This window comes from Bactrocera dorsalis, chromosome 2 (assembly GCF_023373825.1).
Source record: "Bactrocera dorsalis isolate Fly_Bdor chromosome 2, ASM2337382v1, whole genome shotgun sequence".
NCBI classification, from domain to species: domain Eukaryota; kingdom Metazoa; phylum Arthropoda; class Insecta; order Diptera; family Tephritidae; genus Bactrocera; species Bactrocera dorsalis.
This window is the reverse complement of record NC_064304.1, coordinates 94,800,271-94,822,788: the sequence shown is the minus strand read 5'-3', so window position 1 is coordinate 94,822,788 and position 22,518 is coordinate 94,800,271. Positions and strand designations below refer to the sequence as shown.

The 22,518-nt window shown below is 38.0% G+C and overlaps 2 protein-coding genes across 12 annotated transcripts in view; both read left to right on the top strand.

Annotated features, from left to right (window-relative positions):
- LOC105230980 (putative transcription factor capicua) overlaps positions 1–22,518 on the top strand; it is a 74,990-nt gene that overhangs the window by 21,626 nt on the left and 30,846 nt on the right. For all 11 annotated transcript variants that reach the window (XM_049449712.1, XM_049449710.1, XM_049449709.1 and 8 more), the window contains exon 3: positions 15,991–16,510. The gene's annotated coding sequence lies outside the window, so the exon portion shown is untranslated. The remainder of the gene's footprint in view (positions 1–15,990; positions 16,511–22,518) is intronic.
- Positions 2,294–12,311, top strand: LOC115066492 (uncharacterized). Its single transcript, XM_049449726.1, has one exon. It carries the CDS (start codon positions 2,842–2,844, stop codon positions 4,606–4,608), a length of 1,767 nt encoding a protein of 588 aa, XP_049305683.1. The 5' UTR covers positions 2,294–2,841; the 3' UTR covers positions 4,609–12,311.

The following is a 22,518-nucleotide window of genomic DNA, read 5'->3' as shown; positions in this document are numbered from 1 at the left end:
AATGGAGGCGAGTTAACTTTGTACAAACATGAAAATGTACATAAGTATGTGCTATTAATTTTCCCCACACGACTACACACATAATACTCTCTACCTTTCGCATTCGATTTGTCGGCAGGACCATACTTTATAAGGCGACAATTGAAGAAAAAAAAACACATTTTTAACGCAAATTTAAATGCAAATTAGAACTCTTTATGGTAAGCAGTCATATCATAATTTTGCTGCCAACAAACTCATTGGAATTACTATACATATCTGTTGTTATTTATGTATGTTACTTTTGTAAGAACTGGCTAACACTGGTAAGGAATACCTACACCCCCACACCCCAGTCTAGTCTGCTGCAGTTTTATTCTACTAACACACACACTCAAACGCTTAGATCTGAGTAATTCTTTATGATTTGTTTATTTTGTTTTTAACGCACGCGCATAGCATCGCAAATGGCCAATAAACACAATTGTGTGACCACTTATGCATGTATGCGTGTAGCAAGGTGGAGTTGATCAAAAAGAATTACTATGCGAGTCTCTATTCATGCTTTGTTGTGATAGAAACCAGAAAGGCGGCGATGTCCATACTTGTGCTACTGCTACACCAAAAGAGGGGGCCGAAGAGGAGCAACACACGATCCATTAAATAGATATGCTTATATGTATGTATGTATGCGCGAATGTGCGTGTGTCTGTTCGATTCTCTTTTATGGGTCTGCTAAGCAGCTTAATCGGCGCACCATTTTCCTATTACTATATATGATTTTATGGCTTTTATTGCTTATTTTACACATTACTTTTCCTCTACTTCTATTCTGCAGAGTAACTTCGAATGCTTCTTCATAGTTGCTGCTTTTTTTTTGTTGTTTTATACCTATTTTTTGTTTTTGCTTACTTTGTCAATTATTGGCGAAGAAACGATGTGAGATTAATGCTGACGAAACGTCACAACAAGACGATAAGCGAATCGGTTAATATACTTGTGTACATACTCGTATATTATTTGTTGAATGCGCAGAACTAGATTTAGTTAGACGTAAAAGGGTATCAATAAAATACGTTATCTCTTTAACTGCCTAAGAGCGTCGATGATAATGAGTGACCATGTACATACATTAGAGCCGGCCGATTTATAGAGAAACAAAAAAGGGAAATGTTATACAAATCATTAAGAATAAATGCGTCTAAAAAACTATGGATCTAAGACCGCTTTCGCGCCAGCGATTTTTAAGGCGAAATCTTTTAGGGATTATAAAAATTTGATCGTCAGTTTTTAAGATATCCGAATGAAATTTAATACGTAGTTGCATTTAGATATTCTACAGGATTTGTCCGGAAAGTAATAGGACTGAGGCGATTTAAAAAAATTTATTTAACCAATCGTTACAATTCTTCAAAAACTTTCAAAATAGGCTCCTTCTGAATCGATGCAGCGCTGCCAGCGCGATTTCGTAGCATTGAAGGCGTACATTTTTCGGAATAGCCTTGAGAGCCAAGGTGCATGCTGTTTGGATCCCCTCTGTCGTATCAAAATGCTTGCCTTTCATCAGCCAAACAAAAAATCTGTGGGGGCCACATCTGGGCTGTAGGGCGGCTGCGGAAGCATTGGGATGTCGGCCTTGGTTAGGTACATAGCTGTTCACAAGAAAGGCGGTGTGAGCCGAGGTGTTGTCGTGGTGCAACTTCCAATCAGCTGCGATGTCTTGGCGGGCCCGATTGACCCTTCGTTCGAGTCTCTTGAGGACTTCCACGTAAAACTTGACGTTGACGATTTGTCTAGGAGGAACAAATTCATAGTGGACGATGCCTTTAATGCCAAAAAAGACAATGAGCATCGTTTTCACTTTAGATTTGCTCATTAAGCAGCGACCTCTTCCCGGCCCTCTAAAAAGGCCACCGGAATACAGCCTGCCTGATCATATCAAACGTCTCTGTAGCAGATTTACCGAGTTTCACACAGAATTCAATTGCATACCTCTGCTCTAACGAACGCTGCGTTTTCGGCTTGCACCATTCACAGAAACTCGTCGCGCGAAAATGTTTGCTCTGACTCTCCAGGTGCTCGGAGACAACTGACCAGTCGCTCGTTCCTTAGCTGGGAACGCTCACTACCGAATCTAGTCGATGCGCGCACGCTCCGAAGTACAGTCGCGGCGGAAGAAAATCAGTTCTATTACTTTCTGGACAAAACCTGTATTGATCATTTGTCGGAATCGCCCAGAACGAACAACTATATCACATAGCTTCCCTTACTCAGAATCAACAATTCGATCTTAAAACTGGAAATTAATAACTTCAGTATGAAGACTTACCAAAAGAAATTTAAAGTGTTAAAGTAAACCATAAGGATAAAATACTTAAACACTTTGATCTGATTAATCGTAACATACTCTTGACTTCACCAAACGAATTGCGATTTTAAAAATATTGTAGATAATTCCATAAAATTGCTTTGTCGTCGTCATACAAGCTGTGGCTAAATTACAATTATTAAAGTATTCGTCGCAGTCTATGAAATTAAGTACAGATACGAGTTATTTAAACGCTCAAACCACCAGCGGCAACAGGACAGCATTTGCGATATACATATGTATGTACATATGTATGTAATGATATAGCATTACTTACAATTAGCTATATTACAAATGTATCTGAAATCAGTGAACGAATGAATTCTGGTTTAATTTAATTTTGTAAAAAGAAGGAACGAATCGCACAGTACATTTCACCTTGAACGCACATTTATAATGCAGAGCAAGCGTTTATAATTTTCAGTGCGTCCGCTAAAGCGCTCGCCATAAGATCTTGATTCAACGGGTATTAAGAAAACTCTACCATAGTGAGAATGAGGAACTTCGGCAATGCCACAGCGCTTCTAAATTTAATTGGACTGTCATTATTTAGGGAAGAGTACTTACAAACACTAACCGATCTTGTGATCTCTACAACTCAAGAACAACCAGCGGACACTATACTCTATACCAGCTGTGAGTCTGCATTTGCACTACGCACACTTGCCAATGGACTTGCTCTGCCGATAATATATTTTGACACCTCGCCACCTATTGAGAAGTATGTGGAAAATTTCAATGCCGAGTTGCTGAGTATTGTTCAACTAAGCCAAGAAGTTCCGAAAGACAAAAAACTATTGACAACGCTGTGGCAACGTCTGCATTACAATATACAAAGTCGACTCATTTTACTACTCGACGACAACGCCAGTGCTGAATATGTGGCGGAAATTTTAAGAATATGTGCAGAATACAAAGCCGTGAATGTGATTGCTTTGCAACCCCAGATGACAGTCGTGCCACGCACCTACTGGACCCTGCGCATATTCCCACAACTGGAAATCGTTAAACGCCCACTACCACTCCTTGGCCATGGTGCAGTGTTTCCCCAACATCTGGCGAATATGTATGGTCATCCGTTGCGTGTGCTGGCTAAAGCCTGGTATCCTCAACTATACACATACACTCCATCGAATGGGAACGTAACATCCGGTGGCTTCTGGGGTAGAACGGTAATGGAGTACGCTCATCGATATAATGCCACCCTTGAATATCCCTACTCTATGAATCACCAGACTTTGTCGCGTCCTGACCATATCAGTTCTTTGGAGAATGAAACAATCGACATGGGTGCACTATTGATAATGGCAAAGAACGATGGTAATATTAGTTTTTCGGTGATTTTTCACCTCAGCAGTTGGTGTGTGATGGTGCCAATGGAAAAGCCTTTGCCGAGATTGACATTTTACTACAAAATTGTGCACAAATCGGCATTCGTCTTATTTATCCTCAGTTTAGTAGTGTTATTCATTTATTGGGCGCTAATACAATGGTGCCGCGTACAGCCGGAACTCTCCGTAATGAAACATTATGTTAACGTGTCCCTGTTAACAGGTCTACTTGGCATGCCTTTTTGGACCGGGCAGCGTATTTCTTCTATTCAAAATTTCATACAAATTATTATCTCTGTGGCGGGTATTATTTTTGGTACCTCTTATGTCGCCTACCTGCAGAGTTTCATCGTGGATGCACCAATTGCCACTACACTCGAGACCGTAGAGGATTTGTTAAATAACGGCATCAGAGTCGCATTAAAGAATGATGAATTGACCTGGATACGCCAAAATTCGGATTTGTGCAGATACATTGACAACTTCACCATATTTACCAACCACACTAAGTACTATAGGTTGCGCGATGCCCTGGACACCCGCTATGCGTTTTCGGTTGGCGAAGCATGGAATGTCTACGAAGAGCAACAAAAGTATTTCTCACGTCCGCTCTTTCGTTTTTCAGACATTTGTTTTAACAAAGACTATCCAATGGCTTTGCCACTGTTGCACAATTCGATTTATCGCCACCACCTATACGCCTTTATATTGCGGCTAGTTCAGTCGGGTTTAACTGGTTTCTGGCGCCGAAATTGCTTTTGGGAATATTTGGATATGGACTGGATTATGTTAGAAGATCGTAATAAGCAGCCCGGAGCTACGCCTTTAAAACTAGCGGACTTACACTACATACTCTTAGCGATGAGTTCATTTCTAATTTTAAGCATTATCTGTTTTGGAATTGAAAGAAGCTATCAATCAAGGAAATAATTCATATTTAACTTTTTTGAAAACAATGTTAAGAATAATGATATATACATATTAAACAGATGAAATCGGATTTATTGCTGTTGTAAAACAAAACCTCGAAAATGGCTAAAGTGTAAAGATCGATATCTACTTTGAATTTGAAATAAAGTTTCACTCAAAAAATTCTGTCCTGTTTCAGAAGTTTCTTGTCTGCTTTCTTTACATAAGATAAATGTGGAAACATTCCTGCTGCGAAAGACCTCCTTGCTTCTGAATGATTGAACCACCGGTTGAGACTACACGCGCGCGCCTGTGTTTGACAGTAAATTCAATATACACAATTTCGACTTTGTTTATTTTAATTTTTTTCTTCGATTTTTCTTAGAGCATCTATTTACCTTTGTATACTACTACGGTAAGAGTATGTTCACACAAGACTATTTTTGTCGACCAAACAAACCGTTTTATGTTGGCGAGGCGACGACGAGGAGAGACGAAGCGCCCATGGTGCTCGCGCTCTAGTGATACGCTTCGTGTTCTAGTGGCATAATATAATAAAGATGTTTTAAAAAAGGGTGATTAAGGCTAAAAATAAGTTAATCAAAAATATATTTTTAAATCGTGTAGGTGAAATGTAAAGAAATTGAGACTGTGATATGAAAAAAATGCAGAAAATTGTACGACTCAAGTTGTCGCACCAGTATCGCTCTTGTGAACGTAATGAGCGACATCAAAACGACAACGAGCGACAAAAAGGGTCCTCTTCTGTGCGCAGTCTAATATATACACGTAATCGTGACTAGGCAAATTCCATCTGCACGTTTTGTTTACTACCATGTATTCGTATAAATCTTTTTTATACCCCCCTCGCGCTGCTAATTCTTCACCACGTAAGTTTAGATTTACGTATTTCTATTTGGTTAGATTTTAGTCTTCACAGAGTCATTCATGCAAGGAGAAGCGTGTAGCAAGACAATTATCGAGAATACACATACTTATGTACTTACATAAGCACATACTCATAATAGCCCGAAGAAAATGCACAAACAAATTCCTTCGCATGTACGTGAAGCAACTTCGGAGGCAGGTAAAGGCTGCAATATGAGAATGAAACGCTTGTTAGCAAAGAAGTAGATAAACTTGATATACATACATATGTATTTAAGATACAGGGTTTGTCCAGAAAGTAATAGGACTGAGTCGATTAAAAATATTCTCCGGAATAGTCTTGAGAGCCGAGGTTCATGCTGCTTAGATCCCCACTGTCGTCTCAAAATGTGACCTTTCATCGGCCTTTTCAGGTAAGGAAACAAAAAAGTGCTGGGGGCCACATCTGAGCTATAAGGCGGCTGCGGAAGGGTTGGAATGCCGGGCTTGGTTAGGTAGCTGTTCACAAGAAAGGCGGTGTAAGCCGGAACGTTGTCGTGGTGCAACTTTCAATCAGCTGCGATGTCTTGTCGGACCCATTTGAGTCTCTTGAGGACTTGGCGTTGACGGTTTGTCGAGGAGGAACAAATTCAAGGTGGACAATGCCTTTTATGTCAAAAAAAGACAATGAGCATCGTGTTAACTGTGGATTTGCTCATTCTCATTCTTCCCTTTTTTGGACGAGGAGACGCCGACGTGTACCACTCGGAGGATTGCCTCTTTGGTACGAGTCTAGCATTAACAGGCTTCATAGCCAAAATATTAATGTATGTGTTGAGTCGATCTATAAGAGATAGATGTTGATCACTTTTGTTAACTTTCTGGTGATTTTCAAGGACTGTTTCCTGAAATTTTCCCATGCTATCGCGATGATCCGCATCACGTGGATGGGCGACTCACATGTAGCATGTTTTCAATGACTTCACGACCACCGAAGGAACTGCACCATTCAAATACAGGTGATAGAAGCACAAAATTTCCAGCAAACTGAACAAACTTCACACCAATATAACAGAGTTTGTTGAATAAATTTGGAAAAACTTGTGTATGCATTTATTTTGAGCGCGCGGTTTATATCGGACAGCACGTCCTTTGTATGTATTATAATTTTTCATATACAGGCGGCGAAATGGGGGGACGAAATCGGATGAAATGTGTACATATTCATTTGTACGTAAATATGAGTGGAATCGACGATCAACATAGTTTACTTGTCCTTTTTTTCACACCATCCAGCGAGCGATAGCCGTCAACAAATAAATGGTTATAAACATATGGGCCTGTTCAAATTCGTATTCCTTGTTGCATTTCATTGAATTCACTGCTATTGAACTGCAGTGCCAAATATTTTACTGTTCATCGTTTGCGATTTTCTCACAAGCGCACTTCTCGGCCGTACAAAACAGTAATTCGCGTATTTTCGCTACTTCTCACTCTCGCCTTTAGTGTCTGTGTTCACTACCTTCATATTCACCATATCTTATTTTGTTTTGCTCATGCTTTTAGTTGTGCGCATAATTTATCGTTTAATTTGTTTTTGTGCAATTTAATTTTAGCAAAAATCAAATTGATTTTAAAAATAACAAAATCATTAGAGGCAACCGCCGACTTGCGAACACCCGGTAGCCAAGCAGCAGCCAACATTGCGGCCACCGTTAAGTTTACGTCATCTGAAATGTAAGAAATATGCCGTATTTATGTATATACGTACATAAATATGTATATTTTTGTTTGTGTGAATTTGTCGAACGAAAGGAGAATTCTGTTACCGTTCTTCAGTCAGTTTTTTTATACCCTGAACAGAGTATATTAAGTTTGTCACGAAGTTTGTAACACCCAGAAGGAAGCGTCGGAGACCCTAAACAGTATATATATAAATGCTTAGTATGTTGAGCTGCGTCGATTTAGCCATGTCCGTCTGTCTGTCTGTCCGTCCGTCTGTCTGTCTGTATACGAACTAGTCCTTCAGTTTTTAAGATATCGGAATCAAGTTCTTAAAATGGAAAACTTTCACATTTGACATTGTATTTTCACAAAAGTTGGCACAGGTTATTTTCTAAGGCAAAAATGTAATATCGAAAGAAATTGTTCAGATCGGCTCACTATAGCATATAGCTGCCATACAAACCGAACGATCGGCATCAAGGGAAACTTTCGCATTTGATGTGGTGTCTTCACAAAATTTGACATGGATTACTGCTTAAGGTAATAATATAATCTCCGAAAAAATTGTTCAGATCGTCTCACTATAGCATATAGCTGCCATACAAACTGAACACATAGTTACTAAAAGAAATGTACCTGTGAAGGGTATATTAGCTTCGGTGCAGCCAAAGTTAACATTTCTTCTTGTTTTACTTTCCTGACGTCTAGCCATTTTATGAGCCAGATTAGGCAGTAAATATTATTTTCAATAAAATACGATGAATCAGTAAAGTTTGCATACACCTGGTTCTATTAATCTACGACACGTTTATTTGTTATACATACTTATATTGAATATATTTTGCGTTTTTTTAGCTATTTCGAAAGGTGTATATTTAGCATCTGGTCTTCCTTTTGTGCCAAGACGTCGATGCATGCTCCCCACTCAATTTCTAGTATCATTTCCGAATATGTTGACCCACTCAGTCGATAAAGCAGGTTTTAAGGATTCTTTTGTTGAAATTCGATGTTTTCGAATACGGTTTTCCAATAAATCCCAGATGTGTTCAATAGGATTAATATCTGGTGGTTGCGGTAGCGTATGGCGTATGTTTGCAATTGTAACACGTTTTTAAATAAGAGGGCTACTGCTGCAATTTCACTTTCGATATTCATACGAAGTTCATCAAACGTCGCTGGCTTGTTGGCATAGATCATAGACTTGACGTACATATATTTTCCCGTAGTTCCTAGGTGGAACATAGGGCCTCATTCGGTTTCGGTAATCAGAGGTTTAAGATAAGTAGGTGATTAGCCTTCTGCATCCGAGCCTAGTTCCGGGGCTGCCGGTTTCGCCTCTAGGCAGGCAATGGCGTAGGAATTTCCTCCTCGCAGGTGCTAAGGTTATACCGCCGCCCCACATTGAATAGTCTAACGGCGTCAATTCGTGCGACCAAGGCGGCTAATTGACTGGGCCATTTCTTGAGATAACACGTTCACCAAACTTAGTTTCCAATAAATCGATTGTGATATTTACTGAGTGGTTTGTGGCGCCGTGCTGTTAGAACCACATATTGTCCAAATCCATATTATCCCATTCGGGTCAAAAAATATTCGGTTAATATTGAGCGGTAGCGACTCACATTAAGAGTAACGTGCCAGCCTTAAATGTCATGGAAGAAGTGCGGCAAAATGACGCAGCCGTCCCATAAACCGCACACAACCGCATTTTTTTCGGGATACAATTGAAAATATGGAGTACGTGTGGATTGCTTCCTAACCAATGACGTATATTTTGCTTATTGACGAAGCCATTTAGCCAGAAATGAACCTCATCGCTGAAGATGATTTTTCGATGAAACTCTGGCTCCCTTTCAAGTTCTTGCTCAGCCCAATTCACGAACATACAACCACTCTGGTGATCAGGCGGCTTCAGTTCTTGCGTCAATTTGATCTTGTAAGGATGTAGACCAAGATATTTTCGTGAAAATCGCCACAACGACTTCACAGAGATGCCCAACGCTTGAGAACAACGTGTGAGAGATTTATTTGGGTCTTCCTCAAGTGATGCGCTAGCCGCAGCGGCCCCTATGAGAACTACTTTGTTTCACTGGCAAGAGAAATATTTGTACTGTGCCTTTTTTTCACTAGATACTCAATTGTTGATCTGACAGAAAGAGTATGACGACCATAAATTGGACGAAGCGTTCTTAAAGTTGAGGCCACTGACTCCGAATTTCAATATTAAATTTTAATAATTTCGACTCTTTGTTGGATCGTATATCTTCCTATAATGACAAACCTTACTGAAGAGTAATGTCAAAAGACCCCCAAACCATAACATTACCCCCACCATCCTTTGTATGTTTGATGCCATGGGTAATTACTATATTATTGTATGCAAACACATCCCTCCACCATCTGCTCTCCGCCATTAATCTCTACCTACGTATTGTCAACACATGCATATACATATACCACTTTGCGGCTGCTTATTCAAAACATGTACAAACAGTTGTTATAAACAACAACAACGGCAGTAATACAAAATTAACCAAAATCCGAACAATAGCTTAGTTAACCAACAGCGGTTTCTTCAGCATCATTTAGCCCAGAGCTATTAATTGGTACATAATGCTGGCGCCAACCACATCAATCAGACAGCCATCATTTACAAAGCGAGTATCACATTCGCTTGAAATGTGTTAATCATAAATTAAACATATTAATTATTGAATAAATCGCTCTTCGAAGTCTGCTGCGTTGGACACTCCGGTGCTTCTGCAGTTGGTAGATAGATCTATCTACATCTGCGCCAACTATAACTACAAGCAGAACTTGTGTTCATATGTTTGTTAGCTGTTTGGATCGTCATATCTTGGGTATCAAGAAAATGTTCAAATACTTCTGTTTTAACATACGTAAAATATACATTTGGCCTTACCATATTTTTTTACGACTTTGAAGCTTTGGGAAAGACCTTTGGTGATAAATTTTTGTCGCGTGCAAGTGTTTTCGATTGGTACAAATTATTCGAAGAGGGTCGAGAACACGTTGACAAGGAACCGCGTCCAAGACTATCGTTGGATATTCGGAAAGATGAGTGAAATTTTTTTTGAAGGATCATTTGGGCCTAAGAAAAGTAATAGCACGATGGGTCCAAAATCACTCAATTATTTTTTGGAGAACAGCGTCGAGTTAACGTCTGGGAAACAATGCTTTCCTAGTCCTACGATGTCATGAAACGTATTATTACTGGTGATGAGTCTTGGCTCTATGCTAACGACCCGGAAACAGATGATGAATCGGCCGTATATCGTGATAAAGGTTAGCCAAAGCCGTAAAAACCTCGCCAAAGCAGGTCAAAAATCAAGGTTAAGTCGACAGTTTTTTCGATTATCGAGGTGTGGTGCACTCCGAGAGAGTTATGCGTCGTTTGCCGAAGCTGTCATAAAAAGAGACCGGAGTTATGGGCACCATATATGGTTTTCGCACCACGATAATGCACCGTCGCATACTGCATTGATTCTTCGTAAGTTTTTCGCCAAATATTCCACCAATATCGTGCATCCAACCACCACATTCGGTTGATTTAGCACCGTGTATCTGCTGGCTATTCAGCAAACTCAAATGACCCCTCCGAGGAAACTGTTTTGAGACAATTGAAGACTTGAAACATGAATCGTTAAGCGTATTGAAAGCTATTACGAACTGCTTCGAGGATGACAGATATTTTGAACAATAAATTAAAAATTTTAAAATTTTGAACAAAATCTTACTGTTTTAAATAAGCATGCTTTGTGGGTATATACTATATCAATGTTCGAGAGAAAAATGCGGCTGAACCATTTTGATTTATATTAAATATAGTAAATGTGTAATAAAACAACTTGTGTGACTAAAAATAATACGTATACTTAATTGCGCTAATCATTTGTTTCATTCACGTTATTCGTTTTTCGCTTTTCTCCCTTTGTATTTACTATTCGTTGAATGCTGTTCGAATTATTTGCAAACACTCGTAAATATATTCATATGTATGTATGTATGTATGTATGCATATACTGCACTCAACACTTGATTGTGCTATAATTATATATATATTTTTTGTATTCTTTTACATTTTACAGTTAAAGCATTGAATAAATATAATCGCAATTTTTAATATGAATGCATTAGAATAATTTATAGATTATTATACTTTTGCAACATGTTGCTACAAATTAACGGTTGTTTTTATCACCTAAAAAGAATCGATTTAAATAAATGATCATGATGATGATACGAGTCGAAATGCGAGTGACTTTCTGTCCTTGCAGGCTGTAACTTCAGTAAAATATATGACGATGTCTTGGTGAAGCTTGGTATGCTTGTTGGGCTCGATGAGCTTAATCGGACCATATGCATATACACAGCTGCACATTTCCGCATATTCCTCGGTAGTCCCAGACTGTGACGGCACTTATCTTTACCCTAACTGATACATATGTAATACGTTAGCTAGCTTCCTTTGTGCGTTATCCCCTAGCTTGACGCTTTCTTCTTTAACAAAAAAGTTGTTCTCCCCCCGACGACTTGCATTTTTCACCATCACCCGCCATTTAATGGATCTTTTGTTTGGTATCTTCAAAGCATTAAAAATACAATTTAATGTATATGTTTGAGGTGACTGAGAGACTAGTAAGTTGATGTTGAATCAAACGGTGACTTCAGTAGAGAACGCCAACTGAATAATGCAGTGCAATGGTTGGAATATTGTCAGCAATGATATGAAGTCCTTCTGGTTTATATGAATGTTTATGGCTGAAGTAAAAATTGAAATTTTAGCTCCTTCTTAAAAGAATACTATCTCTTATTATACCCAGTTCTACCAATTTGTTAAGGTTGTAACTTCATGTGTCTAATATTTGTTTATTTTTAACTTTGACCGTCCTCTTTTATTGTGTAGCCCGTTGAGGCCCGCCATTTTCACTTTTCAAATTGTCTATCTTAAACAGAGTATACACATCAAGTTTGCCACGAAGTTTGAAACTCCACGAAAGGGGAACCATAAAGTATGTCAGCGATTTATCCACGTGCGTCTGTCTGTCTGTATATACGTGAATACTAGTCCCTGATTTTTTTTTTTTATTTTTTGAAAAATCAATCTCAAAATTTTTACACGTAATTCTCTTCCCAAGAAATTGCTCATTTGTCGAAACAGCCGACATCGCAACACTATAGCATACAGCTGCACAACAAAGCGACCGATCGAAATTAAGTCCTTGTATTTCAAAGTTTTTATTTGACAGAATTTTTACCCAAGCCAAAGCTACAATCCACGACAATATTTAAAGAGCCCATGAGTTCCATGAGTTGTGAGAATTATAGTTGATATTGGCAACAAAGTTGGGTTATGTACAGTTAAATAGAATATGGACAAACACGGACAAATCTTCAAGTATTATAAAAAAAATATACATTTCGACAGCGTTTTCTCTAATCATAAAGTTTCTCCTTATAATATTTATGGTTATCCGTTAATAACTTTTATTAACTCTTTTACTGAATGCGTCACCCTTTGACAGCGTGAGACGCCAACACCGATACCATTATCATCACTATAAACTGAATGCATCCCTTGTCCTGGAAGAAAAAACGCAATGCCGGCAAGAAGAGACAAAAGAAAGAAATAATGGAAGTGGAAGTACAAAATGAAAATGAGGAGAAGTTCCGCTGCTTGGCAATTGTTTACAGTAACTCGTCGTAAACCGACGATTATGACGAGAACGTGGACATACCAGACCAACGCGTGGTTTGTTTGACTTTACTGAGTGGGGTTATGTTAGAAAACGCCAGAAGGCACCACCTCCCCCGCCATGCAAGTGCACTTTGCTGGTGCTGCACGTTTTCTAGATTTGTTGTTGCTATGCGAGAACCTTTGCAAAGTATTTTCTTCAGCTCTGCTTTGGAAGCTGCAATTTTTACCTCTTGTTTTAAATATAAAAAATTTCAAAGCAAAAAAAAAGGTGAAAAAAATAAAAGAGAGTGGAAAAGCTCGCAGAACTGAAGAGAAAAAGTGAAGTGGTCGTAGACGGAAGTTGTGGTTGGGTCGTTGATTGTGAAACTCGGCGTGTGCAGATTAAGCTGCTATGCGTTCACCTAGCCCCGCCTGATTTCCCTCGATGCCATGAGTTGGTGTTTGAGGGTGTGTTCCTCTTGCTGCAGAAAGAATGCTGTCAACACGTTATATATATAACAGCATAGCGGATGCACTTGGCAGGTATTTGGCCGCGATTCCCAGCCGATTTTTGCTCTTCACCAAGGATAGATACATATATCAGGGTTAGGTTTGGTATAGTATTGCGACGAGGGACGATCGCAGGTAAAATGAAACTCTAGCCGTGTGTTTAGCTCTCGTTTTCTGGCACCCTCGTATACAAGTCATACACTCAATCACCTGTCTGCGGCGGTCAATAGCATACATTTAACTCGTTTCAAAATAGGTGCGAATGATATATCCTGCAAACCAGGCAGGTGGACGCCCAGTTCCACTGTCCATTCCTTTCGCGTCAGCGCGTCGGTGACAGATTGCAATTCGCAACACTTAATACACATCGTTAGAGCGCATATATATGTACATGAACCTATACACATGCGCTCGTCGGTTGTTGGCTTTGTAGAATGATACAGATTTTATGCACATTACAATTTATGTGAAATTTTTTGTCCGTGTATTTGCGTGTTTGTGTTGGTATTTTTCCGATGTTGTGGCAAAAACGCAAATTGCCATTGCTACCAGCATCTTCTAACCCCATCGACAGTCGCTGCAAAAAAATTGTGTATGTACACTGCCACTCTTAGTTAATGTTGCCAACCTTTGCGTAATATTGATTGACAACTGGCCAAGAGTTTTTTAGTTGCCATGCAACGTTACAAACTTGCAACTCGTTCGACTCTCTTTTTACTCGTCACTGATAGGCCTCCATGGCTCTTCTTGCTCCACCGCGTATAGGGTAATAGGTAGTCATTTAATCTTTACTTTTTATATGCATTCGTTGCAATTAGAACTTTCATTCCGGCTTCGCCTTAGTTTATTGAAATACGTACGAGATTTGACTTGCATAAATGAGGCTGATTAGTTTTGGGTATATAATTAACGAAGGCAAATGAGATATATGGGATTTCGCCTCACTTTTTGGCCATCTAACCGTTGTTTGTAAAACCTGAAACTAAACTTGAAATGATTACGATCCACCTATCTCTCTCAAGCTATAATTAAAAAAAAAGATCCTGAGGTCCTTTAAAATATATGATCAGCATGTCGAACGGAGTCTATTTAGCCAGGTCCGTCAGTCTGTCCTTTTGCCTGTACATACGTGAACCTAGTCGCTCATTTATTGAGTTATCGATCTGAAATATTGTCCATGTTCTTCTCTCTTTTGTCGGAACCGCCGATATCGGACAACTATAGCAAACAAACTATACATTTGGAATCAAGTCCTTGTGTGGAAAACTTTTTGATTTAAAGAGATAGTTAATATGAACCGATTTAAGTTAATATGCATAAGTTCATAACTTCTTTCCACATTGAAATTAGTTCCATAATAGCACTCTATAGAAACTCTTGTTTCTATTGGCGAAACACTGGGACAGGCGAATGTATCACCTGCAAAAACGTTCACCGTAGACAGGAACATATTAGTCATTTAATGCCAAGTCCGGACAATAAAGTGGATCCATAAGAACCTCCCAACCAAACTTCTGGAGCTTCTGGCAAGTCATGTGCTTTGGCGTTATTCTAATAAAAGACGATTCCTCTCCTATTTGGCAAAGACGGTGGAATAATTGATAGTATAGATTTTTCTGACCTTTAATCCTGGCTTGGCTATCCTTGCGCCGGCTAATCGTGACTCGATTAAGTCTGTTTTCTTTTCACGTTGTCGTAAGTTGCCAGTTACGAAGTGAGTTTTATGACTGTCAAACTCGACTATTTCCACGGTGCAGTGGGTTTTGCACCATAATTTTTCTTCCTCTTTTTTATTGACGTGGACTCCGTTTACGCGGTTATAGCCGAGTTTATGAGTTGACGCCAATATGATATTCCAAGTGTAGCTAGGTTCTTCTCCACCTGGTCTTTCCAACGGAATGGAGGTCTTCTTCTTCTGCGTCAAATACTCTAAGGTCTTTGAGTGTTTTCATCCTTTTGGACGATATGACCTATCCAGCACAGCCGCTATCTCTTAATTCGCTGAACTATGTCAATGTCGTCGTATATTTCCGAACTGGTCATTGTTCCATCGACTGCAGTTTTCGCCGTTGCTAATGCAGATGTTGTCATCGTCCATGCATCTGCACCATATAGTAGGGCAGGGATGATGAGGGACTTATAGAATTTGTTCTTTCCTCGTCGAGATAGGACTTTACTTCTCAATTGCTAATCTGTGCGAAGAATAGTTATTCTGCGTTGGCTTTCGAGCCTGATTTTATTGTTAGTATTACGATTTCGAATTTATGACTGTCAACGGTGACGTGGGAGCCAAGTCTCAAGTGGGACGACTGTTTGTTTGATGATGGGAGATATTTCGTCTTGCTCTCGTTCACTGCCAAACCCATTTGCTTCGCTTTTTTGTCCAACCTGGAGATTCATTAGAAATTTATCGCACTATACTCGATCATACATATGTGGGTATACCTACACCAATATTCTGAAACTAAAGATCATCCAAATAAGAATTCACCATAACTCTGTAGTGCTGAAATGTTTTATAATACCAATACACATTAGATTATTATATTCATCAACTTTGCCTACATTTTTAACCTATTTTCTTTATATCTTTCTCCTTCCAGCAATAATGCGTTGTCGTCCTTTAAAAAGTATAAAGTTCAATAAAAATAAACCAGTCATTAACAACATCATCATTACCAATACCAAAAGCAACAGCAACTACTCTCCCGGAAGTATTGTGATTTGCAGAAAACGATTTCAAAGACCAACTGCGTTCTTAGTACCGAGTAGCCGAGAAGCTTTTATTTATCTGCATATGGTCTAATGGCTGCGAGGGCTGGCAGGCGTTTATTATAATGATTGCTTCCGTTTTTTTCATAATTGAATTTGTGAATTATTGATTTTCAGCCTCGAAAGCTGGAGAGATGGAAATTAAAAAGAAAAACTTTCAACACGAAATACTCGCCATCACTGCAAAGTATTTTTTCAACCCACCCACCTTATGGATCTCGAGCAAATAGTAATATGCTCACATTTGTACATACATATATATAGATGAGAACTCTCACAATTTTTGGACACTTACCTAGTAAATAACTGTGTTCCGACTGCAGCGAAAACGCATTAATTAGAGCATTTAAGGTAAGTTAAATATATAGTACATACCAGTGGGTATACATCTGTCGCATAGTATTATCGATGTTCAACTCTTTGGAATCCACTCCACTATATGATTAGCTTTATTTCATGTCAATTCTTTTGTTGACACAAAAGAACGTTTACATAAGAGCACATTAGTATGCAAATATTTATTGTTACAAATTCCTGGAATTACATGCGGATTACTCGCGCAAGTGACAACTGCCTAACTAATGATATAGATAATAGTTGTTGGACAACGCAGGTTCAATATACTCGTACTTTCAGAAACAACAATTTATATTGCAAGCGAAAAGTAAAATAAAATAATTATACTCACATTAGCACTCACTTGTACTCATACATTTGTATCTAACGGATATAATAAATTTTAGTGTAGACTTATATGAATATACATATGTACATGTGTATGTACTTGCTCGTACCTATCGCACTATAGGAATTTTATCTGCTAAAGCTCATGATACCCCGCAGTGAATTCAACTTGTTAAAATGTAACTTAGAACTAGTATAAGCCAGAAGCCCAACTAGTCCATCAATTCATTCAAAAATCCTCAAATAAGTAAAATTGCCAACATTATTAACGCGGCTTTTCATCTTAAATACGTGCCAACTTACTGGAAAATTGCTGAAATTATCATGACTCCAAAGCCAGGAAAACCAGGATATTATATATATTCTTAGAGGCCCATATCACTTCTACCGATAATATCGAAGCTTTTTAAGAAAATTCTCATAAAACGTAGCAATAAAATCATTGAACGAAAAACCGGAATTCGAGCGCATCAGTTTGGGTTTCGAGCCAACCATTCTACGATTTATCAAATCCACAGGGTTACACACATTATCGAAAAAGCCTTTGAGGAAAAAAAATTCTGATCTGTCGTGTTTTTGGATGTTGCAAAAGCGTTCGATAAAGTTTGTCACAAAGGACTGCTTTCGAAACTGAAACTGATTTTACCGAAACAGCATTATGACATCATAAAATCGTATTTATCAGATCTCATTCTTAGGGAAATAAAAGCAGGAGTTCCACAAGGTAGTGTGTTGGGACCTTTACTTTATATTCCATTCACGCACGACCTGCCAGTAGACTGCAATTGTACAACAGCCACATTTGCAGATGATACCGCGTTGCTTCCTGTTGGCAGTAGTGAACACGAGTCCACTACTAATCTCCAAAAAGCTGTAAATAAAGAAAAAAAATTCGTTACACACACACATGCTTTTTTTCTCCCTGACAAGTATAAGCAGCTTTAGGAGTTAATAGCCTGCGCCGTATAGCGATAACTTTGCAATTTTTTGCTGTTCATCAGACCAGAGTTTCATATTTTTGAACATTGATTCTTATGTAAAATTGAACGAGAAATCGAATGGAAAAGTCAATTTTGAAAAAAAGTTGGTGGAAAAGCACAAAAAACTGTTTTTTGGAAAAAAATGTTTTTTTTTTTTTGAATTTTGAAAATATTTTGATCAGAAAGCTGAGTCTTTGATGAAACTTCATCGCCAATTAAATTCATCGATGCAATGTTGCTGAGTTAATCCATGGCGAAATTTGTAAAACATAATCGCGCGAAAATGTTTGCGATTTAATACCATTTTTTGGCTGAAATGAATATTTTAAGTTACTGTAAACAACACAAAAAGTTCTCCAGTGTCAAAACGTTCTGAATATTTATAACATAAAAAATTTCAAACTTAACAATAAAGTTGTCAGTTACCAGATTGCAACACTAGGGTCGTCAAATCACGAAATATAAAAGACATCCTACGTATCTTCCGAGAATTTGGCTTAGATTACGGTCAAAAAAAGACAACTGTCTTCAAACAAATTGTAGGGATTACTATAGGTTTAGCTGCCACACAAACTTTCAATCAATATATTTTATACCTCATTAAAGTGATTTACTTAGAAAATTCACTAACTTGATAAAACTCCAAAACTATACATACATATTTTCAGCACATAAGCCGCTTTTGCTAAATGTTCACTTCACATCTATGTACAAACATACATACAAGTTTCAGTTAATAAAGTAAACATTGCACTCACAATTACCAATGCCATTTGCTTAGTTCTTCTATGAATGCATGATGTGCTTCATCCCAGTCTCAATATTTCTATTGCCGGTGTGAGTATTGGCTATTGCTAAATTAGAGTTGCATATTTATATTGTATTCTATTTTCCGTTCGCAATTCATTCTTTCTTTGAACTATTCTATATTTATCACACAGGCTTCAACGTTTCATGAGCGTTTTCAATGTTTATTGCTTTATTACATACAATGTTTTTACAATATTTATTTGCAATTAGTAGCATTATCCGGCACTTCAATGCAAAAATACTCTACACCTAGTATTAAGTGCCAAATGATTGTTGTTTTGTTTTTGTTTTTCAAAATTTATATAAAAACTTGTTTATGTATTTCGGAATGCATCAACGCGTTGCTTTAGTTCAGTTTGTATTTCTGCGCTGCATTATAAGCATATTCAATTAATGCAATATTTTCTATTGTCCAATTGTATTTTATTTGCATTTACATACATATATTCATTGTAATTAAATCACATCCCGCCTGTCGCACTTTTGTCGGGTAATTCGTTGCTCATTGTATGCGAAAAGTAAGCATTTTAATTTTTTTTTTTAATTTGTGGCATTCGTTGTGACGATAAGCAATATTTCAAATTTTATTGCATTATTTGAATATTCGTACATACATATGTACATATGTTTATTAAATACGATTTCAAATTATTCGTAAAAATAGTAAACGCGTACAACTGTAATAGAACTCCGTGCGTTTGGGTAAACGGAATCTCTTGTTAATATGTAAGTATATTAAATTTACATATGATACCTATATGCATATAGGTTTGCTGCTTACAACAACAGCAATGCAAGCTCAAAAATAATTATCTCAAATTATCATATTTCGCCTTTGATTTTTTACCTGCTGCTTTATTTTCATTATTAACTTTGATTCCATTTGTTTACATACCATATATGGCGGTATGTATGTGTGCGAGTTTTTGTGTGAAAATTACAAAGAATTAATTTATCCTATGAATTTATGCAATATTATATTGCAGCTACGATTCTTACTCTTTATTGTTGTTTTCAATGGAATTATTTACAAAACGAAACAAAACAAAACAAAAAACAGTAGCCAAATTGAGAGAATATTCGCTTTTAGAAGAAATAAAAAGGTGAAACAATCAAATACATCGCGTAAAATTCCAAATTATTTTTTCTTCAAACAGCATTTTTTAAATCGAGTTTGTAAGGGAAACTTTTTTATTTGAAGAGATATGAAGGTAATTTCATAATAGCAGTCTCTAGAAGCGCTTGTCCCTATCGGCAAAATGCTGTTTTTGCTAAAATTTAAGATTTTATGATTCGACTTCGATCGTGGTAGGTTAGGTTAGGTTAGAGGATCAGCCCTCATAGAGTGCTATATATAGTCCTTTGTGAAGCCATAGAAAAGAAGAACTCCTGTGTTCGAACTTATGAAGTAGCAAAAGCCCTAGTAACCAAAACAAATTTGCATAGGCGCTTAATTTCCACTACCGCCAGTTCAATGTGCTGTTTGAAAGCATGCCTTCCCAAGTGTCTAAGTCTTGACCTCCCAAACGCGGGACAATCAAGAAGGAAGTGTTGAGTTGTTTCCAACTCATCTTCTTCCATACAGCTTCTGCAAATGGCGTCTGGTAAGATTCCTTTACAGGACCATGGACGCTAATTGGGCAATAGCCTGCGAAAAGCCCTACAACAAGGGAAAAGCTAGACTCACTGAAGGCAAAAAGACTTGACTAGATATCTTGCGATCGATTTTGGTTTAAAAGGCTTTTACGACAGCGCATGTACCGATGGTGGCCCAGCGCAGGCCAATTTTCCGCGAAGCCCAGCTGTCTGGTAGTAGAACACAAGAGGATACACTCCCTTTCTACCGATAGTGGTTCTAGAGTACCTTTTCTTGCTAGCTCATCAGCTTTGCAATTTCCTGCGATTCCGCTATGGCCTGGCACTAGTCTTATCACTAAATACAAAATAGGACCTGTGTGTCTATGGGTGGCAGCTTTTCAAGGCTGTGAACTAATTTAACTCTTAAGCAGTAAGTCTATCACGGAGAAAGTAAGAACGAATTCTCTTAATTATAAAAAAATTCATAAAAAATATTCATAAAAAAAATTACAAAATATCAATTACATGCTGTCGCATGGTGGATATATTTCGCATTTATTGACGACATTTCAATTAGCACTTCGTTAAGACCTCCATAAATAACACTCTGCTCTACTTCAGAGTATGCTCATCATTAGCTGTGTGTTGAGGAGGGAGATTAGAATAACACTCCTGGTACTAGTATTATTTCACATGATATACATATTTACATTGTATATATTTATAAGTATATGCATTTACGTTTTTTGTTATCAACACTAAAAATCTACATATGTAAAATTAGAATTTGTACCAAAGAAAAACACAAATCACAATCATGGTTGTGCCGAGCTCCAACTGCTGTGGTCGGTTCCCACCAAAGTAATATACTAAAAAGAGCGCAGATTTCTTATTCATCCAAATTCGTATCAATTTGAAGGCTCGTTGCTAGCCCACTGCATGCCTTCCATGCACCCACCTCTTGCCGGTAATCCGACATTATGAGTGGTGAAAAGCGCTCATCAACAATAAATATTTTTACGACATGCGATGGTATACGATGATATGCCTATATCTGTAAGTTTTACATTTATATATTGTACATACTTATGTAAGTATGTAAATATTTTTTCGCTTTATAAATTTACAGATTTCAATCTGCTTTTTGCTTTATGTTCACTGTTTTTTTTTTTGACATCCTTTACTCGCACTTCACACTTATGCGGAATACACTCAAATAAAAGTCTTGAATAAATTTTACTGAATTAAAGAGAGGAGGAGGGATGGAGGTAGTGTGAGTTGTCTTGCAAAAAAATTGCGAGACACCACTGCAGTCTCTGAGCATTTCCTCTCAGTTAGGGAGGTACACTCATCGTACTGATTTACATTGGGAAATGCTCTCTAAGATTTCGCGCAAAGAAAAAGAAAGATAAAACAAAAAATGTCCACCAACCCCACAGTTTTAACCTTCTCACTTCGAAAGTTTCCGTAGCATAATGCATTTGACGAATAAGTACATGACCATATACATACATACGTACATACAATATTTATTAGTGCAGATTGCAGCCGATATTGTCGCAATTGCAATCCTCTGTAATGCCGTGATTTTTATATTGCGAATGTCGATTATTAAAACTAAATTAGTATGCTAAGTTTATGCACTGCAACGCATGAAAGTCAACTTCCTCGTATTCGTAGCGAAGTTTGAAATCCTGAGCTTTGCTTGCTTAAACTTCATAAGTACTTATTCCGAGTCCTTCCGACGGAGCATAAAATGATCAATAGGACACACTTCGATTTATGTACTTTTGCTTAATTACGAACACCGGCTATGTCCAGTTAACGCCAAACAAAGAAAATTTCCCTTTTTTGCCTTTTCGGTCTGCTGGCACCGCGCTCTCGCACTTTTTCTCAAGCAGATCAAAAACTGCTTAGTTCCATCGTTCGTACCTATCAGCAGAATCTTGTTATTCTTATACCTGCGTTATTACACTCTCTCCGCACCGACCATTACCAATGTACATTGCACGTCAATGCATCACTGACGTTGCACGTAATCAGTTCATAGGCAGACGCATTTCTGGTCCTCAAGTACGCACAAGACCGAAAATTAAAAAAAGAAGAAAAACTCATACAATAATACTTTCATCAAAAAAATGCAACACTGTGTGTTGCTGTGTTCTTCTTTTCATGCTTCCACTCTGCATAGACCGCAGGTTCGAGGTATCTCCCTTTTCTGTTTCCACGTTCACAATGCATTTGTCGAGTGGGGTTACTGACATTCACTCGGTATGTCTCGTCATCGTGCATTTACACGAATAGCCG

What these genes read in the sequence shown, in the direction of transcription:
- LOC115066492 (XM_049449726.1), top strand. Translation starts at nt 2,842, where the DNA reads ATGAGGAACTTCGGCAATGCCACAGCGCTTCTAAATTTAATTGGACTG.